General features: G+C 45.5%; 1 protein-coding gene across 6 annotated transcripts in view; it reads right to left on the reverse strand.

The window, feature by feature from the left end:
- The window catches only part of TNC (tenascin C), a 73759-nt gene that overhangs the window by 6112 nt on the left and 44406 nt on the right, over window positions 1–23241 (reverse strand). The window contains exons 12-23 of one of the 6 annotated variants that reach the window (XM_064393259.1): window positions 21676–21948; window positions 20280–20552; window positions 17737–18012; window positions 15926–16198; window positions 14242–14514; window positions 10001–10123; window positions 8663–8806; window positions 7341–7460; window positions 6645–6788; window positions 5117–5247; window positions 3379–3511; window positions 1264–1415 (exon numbers count right to left, since the gene is read on the reverse strand). In XM_064393259.1, coding sequence (XP_064249329.1) covers window positions 1264–1415; window positions 3379–3511; window positions 5117–5247; window positions 6645–6788; window positions 7341–7460; window positions 8663–8806; window positions 10001–10123; window positions 14242–14514; window positions 15926–16198; window positions 17737–18012; window positions 20280–20552; window positions 21676–21948 — 2315 coding nt within the window. The remainder of the gene's footprint in view (window positions 1–1263; window positions 1416–3378; window positions 3512–5116; window positions 5248–6644; window positions 6789–7340; window positions 7461–8662; window positions 8807–10000; window positions 10124–14241; window positions 14515–15925; window positions 16199–17736; window positions 18013–20279; window positions 20553–21675; window positions 21949–23241) is intronic. The other 5 variants (XM_064393260.1, XM_064393261.1, XM_064393262.1 and 2 more) reach the window with 5 other exon arrangements.

Genomic DNA, 23241 nt, shown 5'->3' on the forward strand with positions numbered 1-23241 from the left:
TCCATGTATTTTTTAAGTGTCCAATTTCTCTGTTGGGTTCCCAGGCTCCTCTGTATGACATGGCCTCTCAGTTTCTATTTTCTGCCCTTTTAAACCCATCCTGCAGCTCTGGATTTCTCAGCCAAGGGTTTTTCCACCCCTCATCTCCCAGCCAAGCATTCCTCCAGCTCCTCCTGCCTTTCTGTGCCCTGGCTCCCTTTGGCATGTTCAGATTTGGGGATGTCAGTGTGGAGAGGTGGCGTTTACTGCCATTCCTTTGTTGGCTGGGTGGGATGTGTCACTTGCACAGTGCCTTTGGAAGCCACTGCACCCTGTGGCTGCTGAACAAATGCTTCCCCTGGGCCGTGCTTTAACCTCCCTCACTCTCTCATTCAGACAGAGTCAGTTCACCCTCCCCTCTCCTTGGTGATTATTTAGATGATGTGTTATCCAATATGGTCATTTCAGCAGCCCTTCCACCAGTGGAGAGAGATCAGGGCTGAAACCAGGGGTGTGACCCATCCTTTGGAGACACCTCTCTTTCCTCCAGCTACAGACAGAGCTGGCAACCCTGTTCTGGGCACTGGGGCATCCTACTGTCAGAATTTTTCAAGAGGGACTTCTCTGCCTAAGTGAATTGAAGAAAGACTATTTTAGAGGTGGTAAACTGACTGGAAATTATAAGTTTTGTTTCTTTACATTGTCAGTGGAAAAGGAAAGGTTGTGGGGGGAGGAAAAGTGTTCTGAAGGGTTTGTTTAAATTCTTACTTTTTTTTTCCCTTTTAGTTACTGTTAATAAAATTTTCTTTATAGCCTTTTAAGGTCTGGAGCCTGCTTTGCCTTTCTCCTAGTCCTATCTCACAGCAGGAAGTGAGTGCACTGGTGATTGGCCAGCACTGAACCCACCACACTCACTGGAGCATTGGCTGGGAAACATCAAAATCGGTGAAATCTCAAATTGGCGAACCAAAACCACTACACCTACCCAGGATAAAACTCCCCAAATTTACAGACAGGACAGCCCTACTGTGATAATAACACTATTGTCCTACTGTGATAATAACACTATTGTCCTACTGTGATAATAATCCTCCACACTCATTGGTGCGTTGGCCGGGAAACCTCAAAATTGATGAAATCTCAAATTAGTGAACCAAAACCACTACACCTATCCAGGACTAAACTCCCCAGATTTACAGACAGGACAGCCCTACTGTGGTAATAACACTCTGAGGGTGCCTGGGATGAGCAGGGTGGGATGTGCTGCCCTTGCCCCATACTCACGATCCAGCCGCCCCCATCCTCGCCCATGTCACAGAACACTTGCAGAGGTTGAGCCTTGTCCCCGTTCAGGTAAATTGTGTAGAGCCCAGAGGTGGCTTCTCCATTCAGCAGGGCCTGGGAGCAGTCCTTGGGGTAGGGATAGAGGAGCCCAGCTGCACACACAGGGAAGAGAAAGCACTCCTTAGGAAATCAGCAGTTACAAGGAACGTGCCCAATGCAGACGGCTGAGGAAAATCCCTTGTGGGACAGCTACAGATCCCAGGAACAGGTTTGTAATTGCATCCTGCATACAGAACATCCACAGGGTACAGCTGGTCAGCTGGTGAGGTGAATTCTTCTTTTGAATGTCGTTTTTCACAGCTGTCTACACTTCTGGATGTGCTAGGAATGTGAGATAACTACTCCCTGCTAGGATGGCAGAGCATCCTCCAGCTAAAAGCTGAAATTCAGGAGCTGTGTTACAGCAATTTTTGGGGAAAAACAAATCTACCAATCTCTGCTCATGTGACAGAAAATGGAAGGGGGATATAAAGACAGGACTTCAATCAAAAATAAATTAATTGTGAGTGTTTTGCTAGCAAGGACAATATTAAATGTGTTATAAAGATACACTCCTAAAAAACTAAGCAAACAGAAACATTTGAAACTACAGGAAAATGTTGTTAAGCTTTTCTTTCTGACAACAAGGCAATAAAATCATTGCAGTCAGAACAATTTCTAACCCCCCTAAAAAACCTTTTATTTTTTTTTTTTCTTGACTCAGGTCATTAAATTTTTCAGCCAATTAAATGTTGTTCCAGGTGTGTCCAAAGAAGAGTTTTTACCTGCAGCTTCTCACAGAGTGGCTGCTGGTCCTTGCCAGTGTTACACATCCCTGCCTGTACTTCAGCTCCAGAGAATTTCACAGAATCATGGCATTGTTAAGGTTGGAAAAGACCTTTAAGATCAAGTCCAACCATTAGCACAGTCCCACCATCATGTTCACCACCAGGTACCCAGGTGACACCCCCACAGGTATTTTGAATACTTCCAGGGATGGGGATTCCAACACTGCTTATTCCAATTCTTTACAGCTCTTTCCATGGAGAAATTTTTCCTGATATCCAATCTAAACCTCCCCTGGTGTGATCTGAGGTCATGCAAGTTTCCACCGGCTTCGGGATTTGGAGAAAAGTGATTCTACAGAGGGCTCCTTCACTGCTACTCTGTCACTAAATAGACACAAATGTATTTTTGGAGTTAAGGCCAGTCTCTACCTGAATGAGTCTGATGCTGTTCACATGGCTGAAGGCACCTGGTCAGACCCTACTCGTGGTCAATTTGCCAAACATCACCTAAACACACCCAGATTTAATTCCTTTCCTGTTTCTGGATGTGTTGGTGAGTTCATCCTGCTCTGCACAAGCAGTGACAGGGCAGACTTGGGGCTGGGTAACTTCTGGCAGTCCTTGGGCTGGAGTTGGTGCCAGCAGCAGGAGGGGAATGGGAATGACTGAAGGTCCTGCTGGGCCTGAAAGGCTGAAAACTGGGAAAAATGAGACAAATGACAGGCAAAGTGTCACAGCTAGTACAGAACAACTCCTTTTTTAATGTCAGCTGTGAAGTGACCTTCAGAGAAGCCAATTTATCCTTGCAGAGCTGTCCTGTTGGGCCGGAGCTGACGTGCAGAGGGGCTTTGAGACAGCCCATCTCAGAGAGAGGAGAAAAACCTGTCCAGAAATCCATCTGCTCAGCCCCCAGCACTGATTTGTGTGTGCCTTTGTGGTTTGCTTCATTTCAGCTCCAAACTCTGATTTGTTTTCCCTGCTCAGTGGAATCAATACAGGGAGAATTCTAAGTGTCAGCTGGATTTTAAAGAATTCCTGCTGATATTTCACATGGGCAAGGAAGGATGTTAAACCAGACTGTGAGGGTGATGTGGATGGATATTGGAATTTCATCCTGCCAAGGAAAAACAGGTCTGGGGGAACAGGGACTTTGCACCAACACTACAAATAGATTAAAATCTTGTGTGGGGTCTGTGTGTCCTCACAGCAGAGCTCAGCAGTATTTAGAGTATTTTAGATTAGTATTCAGTATTATTTTAGATAATTCGGATTATTTTAATGTCCTTACTGGTGGTGAAAATGGTCTGGATGGTTTTGCTCCTCAGGGCTCTACTCAGGGCCTGCAGTTTCACTGTGTACTGCGTGGAGGGGCTCAGCTCTGTCAGGCTGTAGGAAGTTGTCTCGGGGTTTAGGATGACTTCCTGTGGAGAAAAGAAATAATACAGGGAAGTCTCAGAGAAATAAATCATAATGACCAGAATGGTTACATATTTTAGTCGTTTTTGTTGGGTTTTTTTTGTCATAATCATTGATGGTGTCTTTAACCATCTAAAATAATTAATATAAAGCTACTCCTCTAAGATTTTTACCAAGCTAATCTTTAAAAGTTCAATAAAGCCTGCCTGGAAATGAATGTTTACCATCATAACGTACAGGCTGGGAGGTTTGAAAGCAAGGCAGCACAAATGTTTACATGTCCTGAATGTACAGATTGTGAAATTCATTTAAAAAATGGGGAACTCATCCTTTAGGCCAGGGAAATGTTGCAATACGGGCTTTAAAATGCAGTTTTGCTGTGACATTTTTTAATGACCGATTTTCGGTGTGCTTGAGGAATTTGCCTTCCTGAAAATTAGAATCCTCTCCATTGATCCAGGCTGGGCATCCATTTTTTTTTTTTTTTTCTGGGATTTACCTGATTTATATTTAAGCATTTATTGTTATCTAATTACGTAGGAACTAATTAAAATTATAGGAGAATAAGAATTACTTCCACAGGCAGTTCATCCTTCCTTAGACACCCCTTTGTGTTGTGGTGTGTCGTCATGGTGTGCCTCAGTTTCCCTGGTTTCTCCCTGAAGTTTCCTTCCCCAGGTGGTGTGTCAATCACCTCTCACTTCCTTTACCTTGACACCTGCTGGGCACTGTCTATCAACCCAGAAATTCCAGGGGAGCATCGAGTGATTGGCAGGTTCAAATGATGCTCTCCAGCCCCTGGGGGGCCATTGGCCCATCCAGGTGTCCCTCTCACCTGAGACCCCCTCCCCCCATACCTGGTTGGTGGTCCTGGTGTTCCCTACCCCTCTCTTCTGGGTAAAATGATGGGCACACCATGTGCTTGAGGAGTCCTTGTGAAGTTGTTACTGCATTCAGAGTCCGTGCGGCCCGGAATAAAAACTCTGGATTAAACCCTCCATCAGGACTGACCCCTTCTTCACCATCACCTTAAAAGCTTCTCTAGCACAGGGAGGCCTGAGGACTGACCTTCTTTTACCAACAAGCCCCAGCATGTAAGCACTGGAGCTCGGCATGCCCTGACTTGTCCCCACGTGCTCATAGCTAGCCAGAGCATCTCTGGGGTGCAAAACACCACAGGTGCCGCTGTTTCGTTCAGCAGCAGGAACCAGACAAGCCAAGGTACATCCCATTCAGTAATATTGGTAAAAACCAATACCTTTGCACAGGGATTCCCCTGAGTTTAGAAAAGTGAGTCACATCCTTTGGGGGTGTGAGTTTACTCCATGATACAGGTCTGGAATGAAGTAAAATGTTTGTGCTTTTATCTGTATTGTGGAGGGATGAAAGGCAAAATTCAGTCTTCAATGGAGCTTCTGTTTCAGGGTATAAAGTAAGAAAGACCTTTAGGAGGTTTTAAATGCATTTGTTTTCAGTCTAGCACTGAAAGAGGCAGTGAGTAGTTTTAAATTTAGTGTTTAAATTAAGGCACAAAGTTATGTTGCATTGCTGGACATTTCAGAGCCTCTCTACTTCCCAGATTTGAGACACAGCCCCTCAGGTTTATTTACCTTGACTCTGCCATCGATGGATTCATAGATCAGGAGATATCCAGTGACTGGAGCACGGGGAGGCCTCCAGCTCATCACAGCTACTTCTGACTGCACCTCGGTGGCACTCAGATCCCTTGGAGCATCCAGCCCTGCAGGAGACACCACAGCAATTACAATCACATCCATACAAAGTGAATTCCACAGGTTATCTTGTGGGCCATATAGTAAAACAAGCCAGGAAAACAAACCTTCTCTCCAGAGAAATTTGAAATGAAAAAAACATTTCAACCTTAACTTTTGTGGTTAAGAATTATTTTTCTCATTGGTAATTTAAAATAAAGGTGTTAACTTTATCTAAGTTAAAATATTGGCTTGTTCCAGGCACCTTATTTTATGAGCAGTTGCACTGAAATGTCTTTTGAGACAAAATTGTGCATTTCATTATTTCTCACAAGAAGACAGACTGGTATTTACATATTCCCAGGAAATAAAACTCTGGTTCCAGTTATGCTTTTTTTCAGAACAGGCAAAACTTTTGAGAATAGGAAACCTTTATAGAATAGGAAAACTTTTCCTGCTTGGTCTGGTTCCAATCTCCAGCTTCCCTTCCCCTCTGTGATTACAGGACTGGATTGGTGTGGCTCCCTAATTAATACCCAGGGACAAGCCAAGGCAGGAAAATGAGAAACATCCCTGATCCCAATGATGCTCATTGAAAGCCATGAGTGTGAAACCAGCTGGGCACCTTCAGTAGCCAAAGAATAGCTCCTGCTCTGTGATTCTGCAGAACTGGTGAGCTCATATTTTTATAAGTTTTGGTCCATTTGCATATTGGATTTAATTGTCCAGTTATAGGTTTAGCTTATGAAGTCCCCTCCTGCTGGTTTTTCTCTCTTCACTCCACCATTATTTATGCTCTTGGGCCTGAGATTTGGATCATTTGTCCTTGGTCCCTGGCACTGTTGAGTCAGGGACAGAAAGACTCCAGTCTTTAGGTGGATCAGAAGGCAGAAGTGTTTAATGAAAGTAGCGGGTCTTTAATAATGTGACTCGTTAGGGTGAGACTTGATTGATTTCAAAGTAGAAATATCTCACACTATTGGTGAACTATGAATAGCGCACTATGGAAAACTATAATTATAAAAAAATTATTACAGAAGGAGAGACAATAATTGTTTTAATTCTTTCCTCTAAGATTCTCAGGCTGAGCCTGGGAGAAATTATCTCTGTTCTTTATTCAACTGAACTGAGAATATCCACAGGTCCCCAGCTAGAGAAGGAATTGTTTTGCCTCCCTGCTCTGTGAAGAGAGCTCACCATCCCCTAATATGAAGACCAGACCCACACACCAAAGCAGCACAGAATCGGAAAAAAGTAAAAAAGTTAAAACCTGAGGCATTAGTGACAGAAAACCACCTCTGGTCAGCCCCAGTGGAGAAAGGTTGATGCAAACACTATGAAAATTCTGGTTTCCAGTGAAAAAGGCACCAGAGGAACAGAGAGCAGGTGGGGCTAGGAGGGCTGGCAGCTGTGGGTGGGATGGCACCTGTGGTGAAGTGGGTGGAGAGGCTCTCGCTCCTCTGCGTGCCCTGCTGCGCGTGGACGCTCAGCGTGTACTCCGTGGCAGGCTGCAGCCCCTTCAGGTCATACTCCACCGTGTTCCCGGAGACCAGCTGGGTCACTTCTGGCTCTGAGAACAGAACACAGCAGAAAAGGGGTGTTGATTTCATTCAGACACATCATGATGTGCTCAGCTCCATGCTCCACTCACTGATTTGTTTTATTCCTAGCTGGTGCAAATGCAGAATGGTAAAAGTCCAGGGCTGTGCTGGCACCTCTGCTGAGTCCGAGTTCCACCAGAGCCCTTTCTCTAAAACTGTGAGCTCTCTCTAGTGTTCATAGGGATTATAACACCACCTCTGCTTCCCAGGAATCTCCCTTGTGTTTGTTCACGGCTGAATCGAGAGTGCTGAATTAAAACGATCAATTCTTAAATGCTTCCAGCAAAGCCCCTACTCCAAATAACAGCCCCGAGGCTGCCAGAGCTCCAGGAGCCTTTGGCCAGCGCTGCCAGGGATGCCCAGGGTGGGGTTGTTGGGGTGTCTGGGCAGGGACAGGGGCTGGACTGGATGATCCTAATGAGTCTTTCTAACTCTGGATATTCTGTGATTTTGCTAGAGTTACCATCAGCACCTCTTGAGAGCTTTAACCCTTCAGCTCCCACATTCCCAGCTCCTCTCACCTTCCTCAGAAGAGTAGGACACCACGTAGTTATCCACAGCAGCAATTGCTGGCTGCCAGGTTGCCAGAGCCTCAGAATCTGTGATGTTCACCACTACCAGGCCTGACGGGCTGTCCAGAGCTGGAAGAAAAACAGATTGAAGGAATTTGACAAACATTCTCAGCTCTGTGAAATGCTCTGCTGGAAATTCATGAGAAAAAATGCCCAAAACTCAGTGCAGATTTTATGACTCCCTTTGGAACAGTGGAGCTCTGCAGGAAAAACGTCAGTGCCTATGAAGAGACATCAAAACCTCCACTGGAAAGGGAGGTCAGTGCTGGAAGAGATGAAATTCTGGGAACAAACAGACCTAACCATGTTCTCAGATCACTCTTGATACCATCAATCTCAACAGCTCTGTCAGAGCTGACATATTTCTCTTAACACCCTCAAATCCGGGTTGTTTTTTAGAACAAATTCAGAAGACAGAGCTGGGAAAAATAACCAAAGTGACAGCAGATGATGGCCACTGTGACCTTCCAGCAGCTTGTTTGGAACAAACCAATCCCACAGCCAGCCAGGCATCCAAAATCCCCCCATGTCCTGCTTTGCCTCCTCACAGGACTCCACTTTTCACACAGGTTTATGCTCTCCCTGAATTAAGATGGATCTTTGCCTCCAGAACAGCTGGAATGGTTATAAATCTCCTGTCATTATCCAGTACTCATCATCTTGCTCTTTGCCTCAGGTCTCTGAATGTTTGTTAGCCCCCAAAAAGAATACAAGGAGGGCTCAGCAGGAGCAGAGGAAATGAAGCCTCATTTCCTGCACAGATATTTAAAGAAAAAATCAGGAGACAGAATACTAAAAAAATATTGAGAGAATATGGAAGGAAAAACTCAGGAGGGAGAATCTTTTTATGCTTAGGACAGTCTGGAACCTGGGACATGTGAAGTCTACAACAGAAACTGGCCTGAACTGCTCGGCTGAGCTGCTCCTTTGCTCCTTCATCTCAAAAACAGCATTAATTAAAAAAAGAGCCAAACTTCTATTTGTCTTTTCTTTTTTTTTTCTTTTTTTTTTTTTTTTTCTGGTGAATTAGAACGGTAAATACATGAATTGTCTCCCTCTCACAGGTTTATTTAGCATTTAGCAAATGGGAGCCTGACCAAATTTAGAAGTTCCATCTTTGTGTAAAATGCAAGACAAAGAAGGAGTGGGAAAAAGAGCTCCTTACAGTTTCTGTGGGCAGCAAAAATGGAATCTTGGTGGGCCTGCAGCTCCAGTCCCTGAGTCAGATGATCCATTTAAAGAGCTGCTGTTTCCTGCTTTTACATTATTACCTGTTTTCAGGATGCCAGAGACAGGCTCGCTTTCTTCAAAGCCTTTCACGGAGATGACACTGACGTTGTAGTCCACACCTGGGACCAGCTTCACCAGCTTGGTCCTTGTCTTGCTCCCTTCAACTGTGACAACATTTGGAGTACCTAGGATGAGGCCAAAAGCCAAGGGATGAGTGACACAATACTCCAGGAAATGCTTGAAGGGTGTTTTTCAAGTTAAAGACATTACGGCCACCATGGATGTGCTTCTACAGCAGGAGATTAATTTTCCCAGTTAGTTACAACCACTGGTGTCAAATACGGTTGCCATAACACCTAAATCTAAATCACTGGTTTGTATTCAGTTAGAAAAATCAACATTTTTAGTGGAAGGTGTCCTTGTCTGAGACAGGGAGTTGGAATGACATCAGCTTTAAGGTCCCTTCCTATGCAAACCATTCTGTGATTTCTGTTCAGAAAAATACAATTTCCCACAAAAGGTGTAAGGAGAAACCCCAGCAGTTTCTGCCTGGGAGTTCAAACACCTTGAGGACAGGACTTGCAGTTTAGATCTGCCTTGTTTGTGGTGAGGGCTGGAAGAGTCTCCTTTACCCACCTCATTTAGAATAAAGATAAATGTTATTTTAAAAGGTGCTCTGTGTGTGGCTGAGGACTTAGCACCCATATTTACTCCAAATCCTGGGTTTATTCCAGGAAAGCACTTAGACAAGTGCCTAACTTTATGACTGGATTCCTGTTCTTCTGTGGGACCACTGTATTTAAAGCTGCACATGTGCTTTCAGGCTATATTGTCTCAAGATCTAAATCTTTCCCTGTCTCAGCCAAGAGCAGCAGGTTTTTGCTGCTGATGTCTTTAGTGTTTGTTCTTTAGCTGTTTCTCTTCAGAGATGTCCCTAAATTAGGTTAAAAATCTGTTGAAGCAGAGGAAGTTTCTGAAGTTGGACACTGAACCAGAATGAGACTGAGTAAATCACTGCCTTGAAACTTGATTATAACCATGGATTCTGATGATTATTTCCAAGGGCCATCTTTTCCAGTGTGCTCAGCTCATGAAGTGCCTACAAAATAATGACAGTTTGGAAACTAATCCTTGCTGAGGAGGCTCAGACCGACACTTCTTAGGAGTACAACCACTCCAGCATCCACCTCTGAGCTGCCTTACAAGTCCTGCCCATGGGATGTGGACATGGTGTCCAGACAGAGGTTGGCTGCACTCCCTCATTCCTGAGGAAGAAAAAGAGATGATCTGTGCAAGATCACCTGGAGATGCACTGAAAGGAGGGATGGCAGCCCAGCAAACCCTTCCTGCTGTCCCTGGCACCCCCTGTCCCTGCTCACCTCCTGTGACGGGGACGTAGGAGATCCGGAAGTTTTCCACGCGGGAGCGAGGAGGGGTCCAGCTGACTGTGGCAGCATTTTCCGTGATGTCAGAGAAAGAAATTCCCTTGGGAGAGCCAACCACTGTTGGGGAGAACAGAGAACACACCACACAGGAAGAAAAGGTAAATAATTTGTTTGTCAGTCCTTAGTGCTGGAAAACTGATTTATCACCCTAAACCATGAGCTGGTGCTGTCAGTGTTCTGCTCTGAACAATATTAATGCAGGGGGTACAAAACAGCAACAACCTCTTTGCAACAAATTTTCCTTTTTTTCAGGACCATTCCAGTATTGCATAGGTTAAAAATACCCAATGTGAATCTACATATAAAAATAAGAGAGATTTCAGTGCTCTAGAAAAGCAGGAGGAACATGCACAGAAATTACATTCTGCTACCCATGGGATGCTGTATTTAAGGTTTATTCTATCCCAGTTTCACTTGGAGGATTTTTAGACCTTCCATTGAGCCCCAGAACCCCCTGTGACACACAACAGTGACAGCCATGGACAGATCTCTCTTCCTGAGCACAAAGTTCCTAATGCAGGATGCTCCAAAGAGACCTGGCCTCAGGTGTGGGAGTCCATCAAGGCTCCTCTCAAGGACTCACTCCTGGAACTTCTGTTGGCTTCAAACCAAAAGCAACAAGATTTTCCTCCTGGAATCTCTGTCTGAGTCCATGATTTTTCTTTCAAGCACATCCATCCAGAGAATGCCCAAGTACAGCCATCATGAGGAAGGCACTTGCAGATCTTTGTCATAAAACTCAACCTTTCCCTGTCAAAACCTGAGCACTGAACTTGCCCACATAAATTAAATCAGTAAGCTGGGCAAACAAAGCCCAAATTTTACCAAAAAGAACCCAAACTCAACGTGTATCTGAAACATTCTAGTTGGAGGTTTAATTAAGATCTTGCAGAACAAGCATGGAAAGGGCTTTGGAAGGATGTTGTGAAGAGAGCTGCCACTTCCAGGTTTACACTGAGCATCCCATTTCCAATCTTTCTAGCTTTTTTTGGCTGTAACCAAAACAATCCTGAGGTATTAAAAAACAAACAGCACACACAGAGGAAGCCATTAATACAAAGAAGAGAGATCCCAAACATCAGCCACTTGAAGAGGAATGGAGACAGGCTGAGAGCAGGGGAAGGGGGGCAAGAGGAGGAAAAAAAAAGGGATTGGGCTTGAAATAGCCTGGAAAGAACGTGCCTGCGGGAAAGGAGTCAGAGGCTGTTTGTTCCATGTGTCCCCAAAGCAGCAGGGCACTAAATCAACTCAAAGGCAAGGAAAGAAAAACAACTGAGCTCTCAAGAGAAATGTAAATTATGTCTCTGGAGCTCGCTAGAAGTGTTGTGTTGGTGGGGTTTGCTCACATGGATAAGCCAAGGGAAGAAAAAAATTACAGATCAGAAGGGAAGCTAGGTAGGGTTGGAAAAGCTACGTGGCACAAAAAGGTGCTGCTGATTTGGGTACAGGCTGAAGGAAATCAGAGAAAATTTAAAAAAAGGTAGGAAAAATAGAGAAATTAAAATTAGATTGGTTTTGCTGTACATTATAGGTAGCCTAAGAGACTGAAGAAAAAGGGAAGTGGTGGTTTTGGAGACCAAACCAGATGGACCAGCACTTAGTGTGCATACACATGGAGAATTTCAGCCTTTCCCAGAAAATAAAATCCCCAATCCGTCCCACTTGGACTCTGCTGTGCACATTTCCATGGGCCTCAGGCTTGTTTTCTGCTCCAGGTGAGCTGCATGACAAAGAGCAGGAAGAAGAGCTTTGATGTGAGTTTTCCACATCCCCAAGTCCCCCAGCTGCAGCTTTCCTGGGAGAGAACCTGGCAGGAAATATAATAGACCATCAGAGCATCTGTCCTGGAATGAGTCCCAGAGATGGGAGAGATTTGCACCTTTGAGCACAGGGAAATGAAAAAGAAGCAAATGAAATCATCTTCTTGGGCTACCTGAAAGCCAGAATGAAGCAGGCATGGAAAGCAGCCAGTGAGCTCCTGACCTGGCCCTCACAGAGAACCTCAGGTCATCCGTGGGGCAGGCACAGGTGAATTATCTTTGTCCTCCAGCATCATCCCCAAAGAGCTGATGAGAGACAGGGAACTCTCCTGAGAGGCTGCTGAAGCACCCAAGGTACCTGGGAGAGGCTGTTTTTTAGGGATTTTTTTTTTGCTAATTGTTCTTTCACTCCTAGCAGACTAGAGGAGGATGTGCCCTGGCTTTCTTCTCCCAATCAACAGGAAGCAGCAGGTTGCATTTATTACAAATCAAGAGCATGTGAAGTGTTTTGTGATCATCTCAGGAAAAAAAAAGCTGTCACATTGTGGCAAAACACCACTGGAAGAAGAGGAAAGGAGCAGCATGAGACTCACACCTCCCACAAGGATATTAATTGGACCATAGATGTGTTGTGATCTCCTAGTGGGGGTTAAATTGCACCTTAACTGAGATTTTACAGATAAATGTCTAAAAAACACCAACTCTGAGAGCAGCAGTGGATAAATTCCCTCTTCAGGAATAGAAATGTTTCCTTGCAACCACACTGGAAATGCTATAAATATCCATATGTTTGTGCAATAATCCACTCCTAAAAAAGAAATTATTTGGCTGCCTTGGCAGCCACCCACCCAATGTGGTGTAACCTGCAGCCCAAATTATTTAGCTGGGTTTTTGTGGCTCTATTGTCCATTATTCATGGGCTATTTACAGCTGACAAACATCTCTTGGGCTATTGGCTCCAGTAGGTGACATGTGCTAAATATCCCTGCAAAAGCTGCACAGGGATGTAGTCATGAGGAAAATGATGACTCTCAGTGGCTTCCCATAAATATCCTGGAGCCTCTGAGGATGGGGACCTGCTGCTAACAAGTGCAGTGGGATTTAAACATCCCTCTCCATTAGGAGCCAACGAGCAGGAGCCCGGCCAAGGGGGGCTGCTGATGCACCTTCTGCTTCATGGAAGTGTCTGGGGGATTGTGAGGGTGGCCTGGCTGTTTATGGCAGGAGTGCATCTGAGCCCACAGGCAGCAGGGTGGAGGATGAGAAAGAAGAGGAAAAGCTGTTCAACACTGAGGTTTTGCTGCCTGGCAAACACCTCCTTTAGGCATTCCTGTTGCTTTGCTCACTCATGGAACTTACAATCATATCCTGAGCTGGGAGGGACTGAAGGGATCACCCAGGCCAGCCCTGTCCCTGCCCAGACCCCCCACCAACCCCACCCTGGGCATCCCTGGCAGCGCTGGCCAAAGGCTCCTGGAGCTCTGGCAGCCTCGGGGCCGTGCCCATTCCCTGGGGAGCCTGGGCAGTGCCAGCACCCTCTGGGGGAAGAGCCTTGCCCTGAGCTCCAGCCTGAGCTGCCCTGGCCCAGCCCCAGCCGTGCCCTGGCTCCTGTCCCTGTCCCAGAGCAGAGATGGGAGCTGCCCCTCGGGAGGAGCTGCACCCCTGGTGAGATCTCCTGTCTCATCCTTTTCCTTTCCTCCCATAATTAATTTGATTTCAAATTACCCCATTTTCACATCAGCAAGCTCAATATTTTTTAAAGACCAAATTTGGCTCACAAGACTTTGCATCATATGCTTCAGGTTTGAATGTGCTCCAGAATGCAACCACGATTTTGGTGTGGAAAAAAAGATTGGAACACTTCATTCAAAAGTGCCAAAATGAAACGCTTCAATTATGAACCTGAATCAAAGCTTTGATTTTGCAAAGAAACTCAAGTCAATTTGAATTACCCAGCACATGTTGCTCCTGGTAAGATCAGTCTAAATTAATGGTGCTTAGGCCTTTGCTGATCAAACCATAAATAAACTTCTCAATGGCCCTGGTAAATTCATTTTGTCATAACTCTTTCCTAGGGAGGTAAACTGTTGTGCAGAGCTGGGATGTAATTAGTCACAGAAAATCACTGAAAAGGCTGATGCACAGACAATATTTCTTGGCCCTCAAAGACAGTGTTTTAATTGCCACACTCTGCTGCCTAATTCCTGGTCATTAAAGTAATTCAATTAGACCATATTAAATAGACAGTGACGAAGCTTGGGAAGCTGGGACTGATTACAAATAACCACACCACACTGAAGCAGTGACTTGGACAAGGGACATGCAGGAGCCAGTTCAGGACACCTCTGGAACAGCACGAGCTGGCTGTGAAAAGAAGCAGGGAATGTCACACTTTCCCCACTGCAAAGACAATACCTGTGGATGCTACTGTGTTTACAGGCTGGGAACGTTGTCCACTGCTAATTCCATAGAGCTCAATCTCATATTCAGTGCCCTCTTTCAGCCCTGTTATATCCTGGGTGCGCTCATGGCCTGGCACTATCAGCTCCAGGGGGTCAGATTTCCTTTTGGTGTCCCTGATTTTTAGAACAAAGCTGTTGAAAACCCCCTCATCTGCAGTCCAGGAGAGACGGAATCCATCTGGGGTTGCGTCTGAAACCAGAAGGTTGTCGACCTCGGGTTCTGCTTCTAAAAAAGGAGAAGATAGCAGTGGGGGAAAAAAAAAAAAATTTAATCAGTTGATCTGAGACCTGCCTGAGGTCTGGCTATAGCACACTGCAAGAATCCAACCACAGTTCAAAGCAAGGGGAACAATCTGCCAGCTATTTAAAAAAAAAAAAATATTAGTGTTATACAGAAGAGATAAATGTGAGTGTGTACAGGCCCATTCTAATTTTCACTCTTGAACAGCAAACCACTGCATGGACACACAGGTTTGTCTCCCACATGCAGAGTTACACATGCTAAAGGTGAGTTTCCTGGGCATTTATCCCTCCCTACCTGTGTGAAACATTTATGGCAATGAAAACAACCTCTTGTTACAGAACTGCATGTCTGGAACATTGTAAGACCTCTCTCTGCTAGGAGGACAACATAGGAGCCTCTGAAAATTATTTTTCTCCATGCAAACCCCTTATTTCGTGCACTTCTGGCAGATGTGATGATTCTGATCTGATGAATCCTTTACTGTGCTCCTAAACAGCAAAGGGGAATAATGAAAATTCCTCTTTTAAACAGCACCCTTCAATCTAAACACAAGAGCTGCTGCCTTTGGTTAATGAACCCATTCAAAACGATCCCAAGGGTTTTAAGTTATTAATTACCTGCAAAACACCTCTAACTCTTATGGTCAGGCACCATTACCTAGAGAAATGCTGCTGGAGTGGTTATGTCCTACAGCCCCTCCAGTGCAATCCTTCCTTCCTTCCACACACAGCCATTCCTGTTTGTTTCCTCTCAAACCTCCCACTAGATTCCCTTTCCCAGCTTCACTGCTGCCCAGACAGGAATGTGCAGATGAGAACTGATGGTTCTGGGGCTGGAGAATCAGCCTGCAATCATTTCTCAAGAAAGCTCAAGTGCTGCTGGAACACAGCAGCTCTGATATGGTTGGAAACAGGAGCTGGTTTGAGGAGAGAGGTGCCAGCTTCGGGGTGGCAATGATCCCACTGTGGGTGGAACCCAAATGGAGAGACAAAGAGAGGAGGCCATGGGAAGAAATCCACGGCTCTTCCTGAAGGTCCTGGTGGCTGGAACGTGGGAGAATGCTGCTGTTGGAGAATGCTGATGTGCCCAGCTGTTAACAAGACGAGCTCTGCATGCAGCCATTCTTCTTTCAAGACTTTGTTAGAGGTACCTGCAAGACCAGAACTTTCACCCCTCAGGCCCCCACATGCTCCTCCACAGGATCCCTCAGAGGGAGACATCCAGTTAAAGGGAACAGAATTCCACTGGTGAACCCATCAGTCACGAGGAGTTACGTGGAGCCACGATGCAGAGAAGGATGCAAAAGCCAAGGTTTGCACTAAACATCTTCCATGTGAGAAGGAAAGTGAGAGAGAAAAGAGTGGAAGGGAACAGTTTGCTCACATTGAAATACCTGTAACAGCCAGAGCGCTCAGGGGCTTTGTTTGGTGCCCCTTGGCAAACCCATAAAGCAAAACCTCATAGCCAATGCCAGTAATTAGGCCTTTAAGCTTCAGTTCTCTCTGGGCTCCTGAAAGGAGGAACTCCTGTGGGTCCAGCAGCTTGCCAGAATCCACCACGACTACTAGAAAGTTGTCAAAGGCATTCTCCGATGCCATCCAGGACACTGTGAACCCATAGGGGTTCATATCAGACACTGTTAGGTTTTCCAGTGGGGGCATGGCCTCTAAAAGAAGGGAAGGTGCAAAAACACACACACACAGACAAAAAAAGAAGTGGAAAACATTGCAAATTAGAAAGTGTCACAGATTCCATCAAACAAAAATCACATTTCCCCCCCTAGTGTGGATCTAATAGTCAGGACCACAAGATGAGGATTTTCAATGGAGCTCAATTTTGAATTTTTCTCAAGGCTGTCTCAGCACCTCCTCTCACAAGCTCCACTGGAACCCCTCCCAAGCTCCCTTTGTAAGCAGAGTTCTGCTGCTACCCTTGCACTGTAAGAAAGTTATAACCAAAACTGCTTTAGAAATTATTCACATAAAGCTTTCAATTATATTTTTACTTCTCTCCACCATCAGTGCTTTAGGGACAAGCCTCAGTTTGGGCATTCCCAACTCCTGTATTTTGCTTTTTTACCTATTGCATGTGAATATCTCCAGTGTTAGTTTTCAGTTCTGGAGGGGTCAGAGGTGCCAGAACAGGAACATTAATCACTCAGGGTCACAGCCAGTGCAAATCAGCTGCTGTCGGGCTCTGTTGACAACTTAAAGAAATTCCACTGAGGGCTCCTTTTTCACATCAGTGTGACATTTGTCAAAGTGAAAAGATGTGGAAAACACTTCAAAATGTATCCACTAAGTCTCAGCAAAAAAAAAGGCCACAAGGTTCTCAGTGTATTTTGTTCACTCAAAATCTGACAAGTCAAAGAGGAAGATCAGGTGGCTCTGCTAAGCCCTGGCCTTGATCCTGGAGCCCAGGCACTGCTTGTATTTCTCCACAGTATTTGTCCAGCCTTTCTCTGTTGGCTCAGAAGCTGATTCAGCCAACCTTCCAACCACTCAAAATCCCACTTACTTCAGAAAACACCAGTTAGTTAAAGGCAGAACCTTCTCCTGAAAAGGTCTTTGGGCTTGCTTTTGACATTTCACAAACACTGAAATGGATTTTGTTAGAATTTGGCATAAGAATTCCCCCATGAAGAGTTATCATTTTGAATTCCTTATGTATTAATATTTACACATTTGGGTACTCATTTTAGAGAAATTTTTGCATCTTATTTACGTCTAGTCAAGCAATCGCCAATATTCATATTTTGGGTAGGTCTCTGGAAAGGAACGTCCTGGAACAGGAGGTGTTCCATGAGCCAGTACTGTCTGATGAACTTCTGAGCAGCAGGTAAATTTCTCCCTCAAACTTCTGGAGTTATAAAAGATTATTAGACATGGGAGAAAGGCTCCAGAGGGGTCTTAATGACAGAACCATGGAATCACAGAATAATCTGGTTTGGAAGGGACCTTAAACTCATCCAGTTCCATGGGCAGGGATGCCTTCCACTATCCCAGCTTGCTCAGAGCCCCATCCAACCCGGCCTTTTAACTCACTTTAAACTAATCCTACTCCTAGGAATTTTTTTAAGGTCAACATTCCTGTTCTGACCCCTCCTTGCAGCAGGTTTTCAAACAAACTCTGTGCTGGGGAGATCCTTTTTGGGACACACACATTTCCCTGAGCCAAGAAAGGGACTCGAAAGCTTCGAGGTACCTGTGGTGACAAAAGCAGTGAGGGGCTCAGTGTGGACACCTGCCCTGGTGGTGCCCTGAATGTGAATGTCATAGGCAGTGTGGTCTGTGAGGCCTGAGATGTGGGCACTGCGGGTGCCCCCTGGCACCGTCAGCTCCTGGGCTTCCTGTGCCGCCAGGGAATCTTGGATTTTGATAACAAACGTGGCAAAGGGCCCATCTCGGGTGGTCCAGGACAGGTTGAAGCTGTCAGGGGTAATGTTTGTGAGGGAGAGCGTGCCCAGCTGTGGCTCAGCCTCTGGGGGAGAAAGGAACACAGGTGAACAGGCAGCTTTACTCAAGGGGGTGGGGGAATCAACAGAGTGGGGGTTGGAGATGCTCAAAAATAATGTTTTAGGCTTGTTTTGCTGTGGTTGAATAAAAATAAATAAAATATTTTTTTTTTTTTTAAAACAGCATTGCAAGAGCTATTTTCTCAGGTTTTGGAAAGAAGCCACTGAAATTAGTGCTGACTTTTATATTTTTTCATTAAATTTTCTTAAATAAACTCAGCTTGCCTAATGAAATCTGGGCCTGGTTTACAGAAGCACCAACAACATACACATGCAAATTGTGGAAATTCCACACTGGGAATTTGATGAGAATACAGACCCACAGCAATTCCAAAATAGAGAAAGTTGGATTCAGGCAGGAATCCTTGAAATCACAGTCCAGGTTCTGTTTGGTGTTTCTGTTGCCTGGAGTTGTAGATACTTCTATTTTTGGACTCTGAAGTTTATGAGGGATTTCAGGGATTATCTCAGCACTAATCTCAGGCCAAAACCTCCCTGGACTCCATAGATAAGGTGTTCCTCATACTCTGATTAGGCACAATCAGAGAATGTCTAATAAACAATAAGCTCCACAACACTGCTCTTGCTCTCCTTCCTGACTGTTCAGTGGTCAGGGCACTTCCATAAGAAGCCAAAACTTTCATTTTCTGCTGGAGAAAATTCAAATTCACATCTTTTCCCTGCCAGGAAAGAAACTTATCCTTCACGAGAGGGAGAGCTCCTTACCCATTCTCTTTTGAAACTCTTACACTTAGCACAAAAATCATTAAAGTTTCATTAAAGCCCAGAGAGAGAACAAACACGACCCAACAGTCAGAGGGTCAGAGAATCCTGTGTTTGCTCTCTGGGCTGATTTGCTAATTTTTATGTTGCCAATTGAGTAGGAACCAAGAACACCTTGAGAAATGCAGCCAGTGAGACACAGAAAAATAATGATGGAAGAGTGATCCATGCTGGGAAAGAAGTCAGAGAGGGGATCCCACCGACAGAGAGTTGTGAAAGAGTGAAATATTTTTCTTTGCTAGAACAAGTACTGCTGCAAGATGTTCCAACTTTTACTCCCATCCCTCATTGCAAGACTTTTAAATAATAATCCACCTCCTTCTCTGGAATTGTCTGGGAAGAGGTGAATGGAAGTGGCCCCGATTAAGGACACAGATGTCACAGATGTCATGCTATCAACCAGTGACCATGGATGCCTTCATGGCCAGCAGGGAAAGGAAAGTACCACTATGGTGCTCTTGAAGACAGGCAAGGAGATGAGAAAATATCCACAAAGCAAAAAGTCTTGGGTGGAAAACCCAGGAAAACTGAGCCCTCAGCCCCACATGCAGCTCAGAGAGGGCAAATGGAGCCTTTCCAAGCTCAACATGGCATGGCCACATTCTTTCACATGCCACCTGCATCCATGGTCAGGCACATTCCCATCATGACAGCCTGACTCCCAGGAATGTTACATGCAAAATGAGGTGGAGTCATATCCTCAGGCAAGTCTTAGTGATCTCCTGCCATCCTGGAATCACCACCATCCAAGGAAACAAGACAGGCTGTGGAGACTCAAAGGGAGCAATGCAAGGGACACAGTGGTGGGCTGACCACCAAGAAAAGGGGAATTTGTTTTTTGAGCCCTGCTCTGTGATGAGAACATAAAAATCCTGGGCAGAGAAAATATCAGAACCAGCAAAAGGTGGCCAGACCACTCCATGCAGTTTGGGTTGATCATTTCACATGCGGCATGAAACGCCCACCAGAGATGTAAATGCCTTGGGAGACATTTGGGTTTAAGGAGGACAAAACTGACATGCAGGAGCCTCTCCAGGCTGAGAACCACATGGAGACCTCTCTCCTATCCCCAGCAAAGCAAGTGAGGGTGGGATGAACAACTTCATTCAAGATCAAGTGCAAAGATGCTGAGTGAAACACATCAACCATCTGGAGCAAGGCAATTATATATACACTGAACTTGCAGAGAGGTGTGTATATATAAGGAAACCATCACGGTTTACTACTGCCTCCCTTAATGCTGGGGGCACTTTTTCAGCCATTTCCATTGCCACAGATCATTTTCCAAGCCCTCTCAGTGCATTTCAGCCTCCCCTCATTGTTGGAAGGATCCATACTATAATTCTCCAAGGGAATGATGATAAGTTGGAACCACATTCTAGAGCAGTTCAGTGGACAGCAAGAGAAAGGAGAATAAAAAGCAAACCTGGAAGGTGAAACAGTGAAATACCTGTGGTTGCCATGGCTGTCAAGGTCTGCCCACCTTGCCCATCAATTACCCCATGGAGCTGGACTGTGTAATTAGTAGCAGCTTTGAGGTTGGTCACTACAGAGTGCTGGGAGTCCCCTGGCACTGTGAGCACCAGGGAGTCCAAGGGGAAGTCAGAGTTCCTGACTTCCAGAATAAAGTGATCAAAGGCCTTGTCCTGTGCCTCCCAGGCGAGTGACAGGCTGTCTGAGGTAGCATTTGATACACTGAGTTTGCTAAGGAGAAGTTCCTCTACTACAGGAAGAAAAACAAATGGAAACATATCACAGTTATTAAAAGCCAAAGCAATAAAATAAATTAATAGAGAAGTTTGAATTCACAGGAGCACGGGTCACAAGGGTCACCCAGCCTTGTGTTTCCCTATGTTTCCCATACCCCGCTGCCACCCTGACCCTGCCACTCTTCATCAAATGAGGGTATTTACAGTCTGCTGCCGGAAATTGATATTATATTATCTGACAGCTGAGATTTGATATTTTGCTTTCACTGACCACATTACTCCATTCCTATGACAAATCACTATGGCAACTTTTCCTAGAGGGGCAAAACTTGGTGGAGGTGTTTAACAATCATAACATGAGCCATTATCTGCCTACAATAACAATGTTCTGTTTCTGTAGTCCAGTCCTCACTTTCTGCTCTCATCCTGAACATTTGACTTCCCTGTCTTTTCTGGGAGAACTGTCAGCTGTAAAACCTTGAAATGTTCAACGTGCCAACAACTCAGTGCCTGCCTATTCCTTCTCTGACATCAACTTAAATGGACTTTCAACATGCCAACATCTCAGTGCCTGCCTATTCCCTTCTCTGACATCAACTTAAATGGATTTTTCAATCTCTCACCCAACACAACCTGAATAATGAAGCTGAATTCAAGCAGTGAATGTGCCTTGCAGGATTGTGCTGGCACCGACTGAAACGTGCCTGACATCTTTTGGGAGAATTGGGGTAAATCTGTGTCTAGAAATCAGCTTTTCTGAGAGAAGCCGTGTCCGGTCTGAGCTGTGGGACACATGCACACACAGGTTGAAAGGTGAACATAAGGAATCATCTCCCACTTGGTTCTTGGGATATTTGCTTTGCTTCTCCTCTGCCTCAGAGGCTGCCTCAACCTTGATGTCTAGACTCATTGTGTGAATGAAATCCCAGCACGATGGGATTGCCTGACTTTGCTGGATGGGATGGTGGCTCAGCATTCCCAGCTCACAGTGTCCCCAGCTGGTCTTCCTCGGAAGGTGTAGAGGCAGAGGGCTGGGAAATGGGTGGGTTGTGGGGTAGCTGAGGGCAGGGAAGGGGGCACAACCTGTAAGGAAGAGTTCAAAAAAGCAGAGTTAGTGCTGAGGTAGGTTTGGTGTACCTGTGGTAGCTGCAGCACTGATTGCCTGTGTGCGGAACCCACGAGAGATCCCGGAGAGGTAGACAATGAAATCAGTGCTGGGAGAAAGCCCTGAGATATGAGCAGTCCTTGAGTTGCCTGAGAAGTTGAACTCCATGGGCTCCAGCAACCTGTTAGAATCAATAATTTCAATGGTAAAGACGTCGAAGTCCCCGTTGGAGGCTGTCCAGGAGAGGTTGAAGCTTTCGGGGGTAATGTCGGAAACCATTAGCTCAGCAACGCCGGGCTGCTCTCCTGGGGAGGGAAACAACACCCGTCAGAAGGGCCCCTGACCTCCTCCTGCTCTCAAAGGCTCCTCTCTGCCATGCTGGCAGCACTGCGAGCTGGGGAAGGGGTGTGAGTAAAAGCTTGCTACGAGCAGACAGGTACCAAGGGGAGGAAATCAAATTAAAGCATTGCAAAATGTTAGATAAGGAAAAAAAAATTAAATAACATTTAAAACTATGGTTATTTCCCTTTCCCTGTGGGAGCAGCCATGTCTTTGAGGTCGGAGCGTGAAAGCAGATGCAAAAAGACTGTCTAGAGTGCCCCATGGGCATTTGGAAAAGACAGCTTCCAGTTTTAGGAGAAGCTAAAACCAAAGCTGTTACAAAGGAAAATCTTGTGTTTTGTTTACTCTTCTACTTTCCCTTTCAGCTTAAGTCTGTGAAAGCTGGCTTGTAATTTTGGAGCTGGAGCCAAAATGCAAAACAGAGAGAGATGCCTTGGGGTTTCTTCCTCTCTGCAGACATCCCTGTAGCGTTACAGGAAGGTTCAGATATTTTTTAACAATTGGAAGTCCCCTGAAGGGAAGATTTTGAAAAGCCGGGTGCTGAGCATGACCCAGAAAGGGAAGGGAAAACCTCAGCAGGGCATTTTCTGCTGTTTTCACGAGTGTAAAGGAAGGGAGCACATTGCATATTTAGGCAGGACACCCATGATGAGTTTCCTGCTTTGTCTCTTTGTCCGGCACATTGCTCTGTTCTCCACGGGCATCTGCTCCCAGCTCCTGGTGAGGACTCTCAAAGCTCAGCACTTTCCTGGGACACAGCACAGCCATTCCTGCCCAAGCCAGGCTGCCCTAAGCACTACAGAAACAAGCAAGCTCTGCTGCTCTCCATGCTGTAACTCCGATTAGTTCTCACAGGTGTTTTCATCCCTGTCTGGGCTGGGTACCATGTGCTTGGGGGAGCCTGGCATGAGCCTGCTCTGGCTGTCTCACAGAGAGAGGAGGTTGCAAAGGGCTGCAGGGGAGCCCAGAGGCAGCAGAAATTGTCTACAATAAATTATCTGAAGGAAGGCCACTGGTGCCCCTTTAGTGCCAATTAATTCACACTGCTCATTACAGTTATCATAACACCTGGGAGGATCAGAGAGCCACACAGCAGAGATGTAAATATACATTTATCTCTCATGGTCAAAGCCTGTGATAAGCTCTTATTTCAAACTGTTGCTGTTTATATGACGAGCCAAAAAATTATTTTGGGGCCCTTGATGAGCTTCATGCAAACTTCTGATGGCACAGAGCTCCCCTTCCTCCTTTCAGGC

Source organism: Passer domesticus, chromosome 18 (genome assembly GCF_036417665.1).
Source record: "Passer domesticus isolate bPasDom1 chromosome 18, bPasDom1.hap1, whole genome shotgun sequence".
Taxonomy (NCBI): Eukaryota; Metazoa; Chordata; class Aves; order Passeriformes; family Passeridae; genus Passer; species Passer domesticus.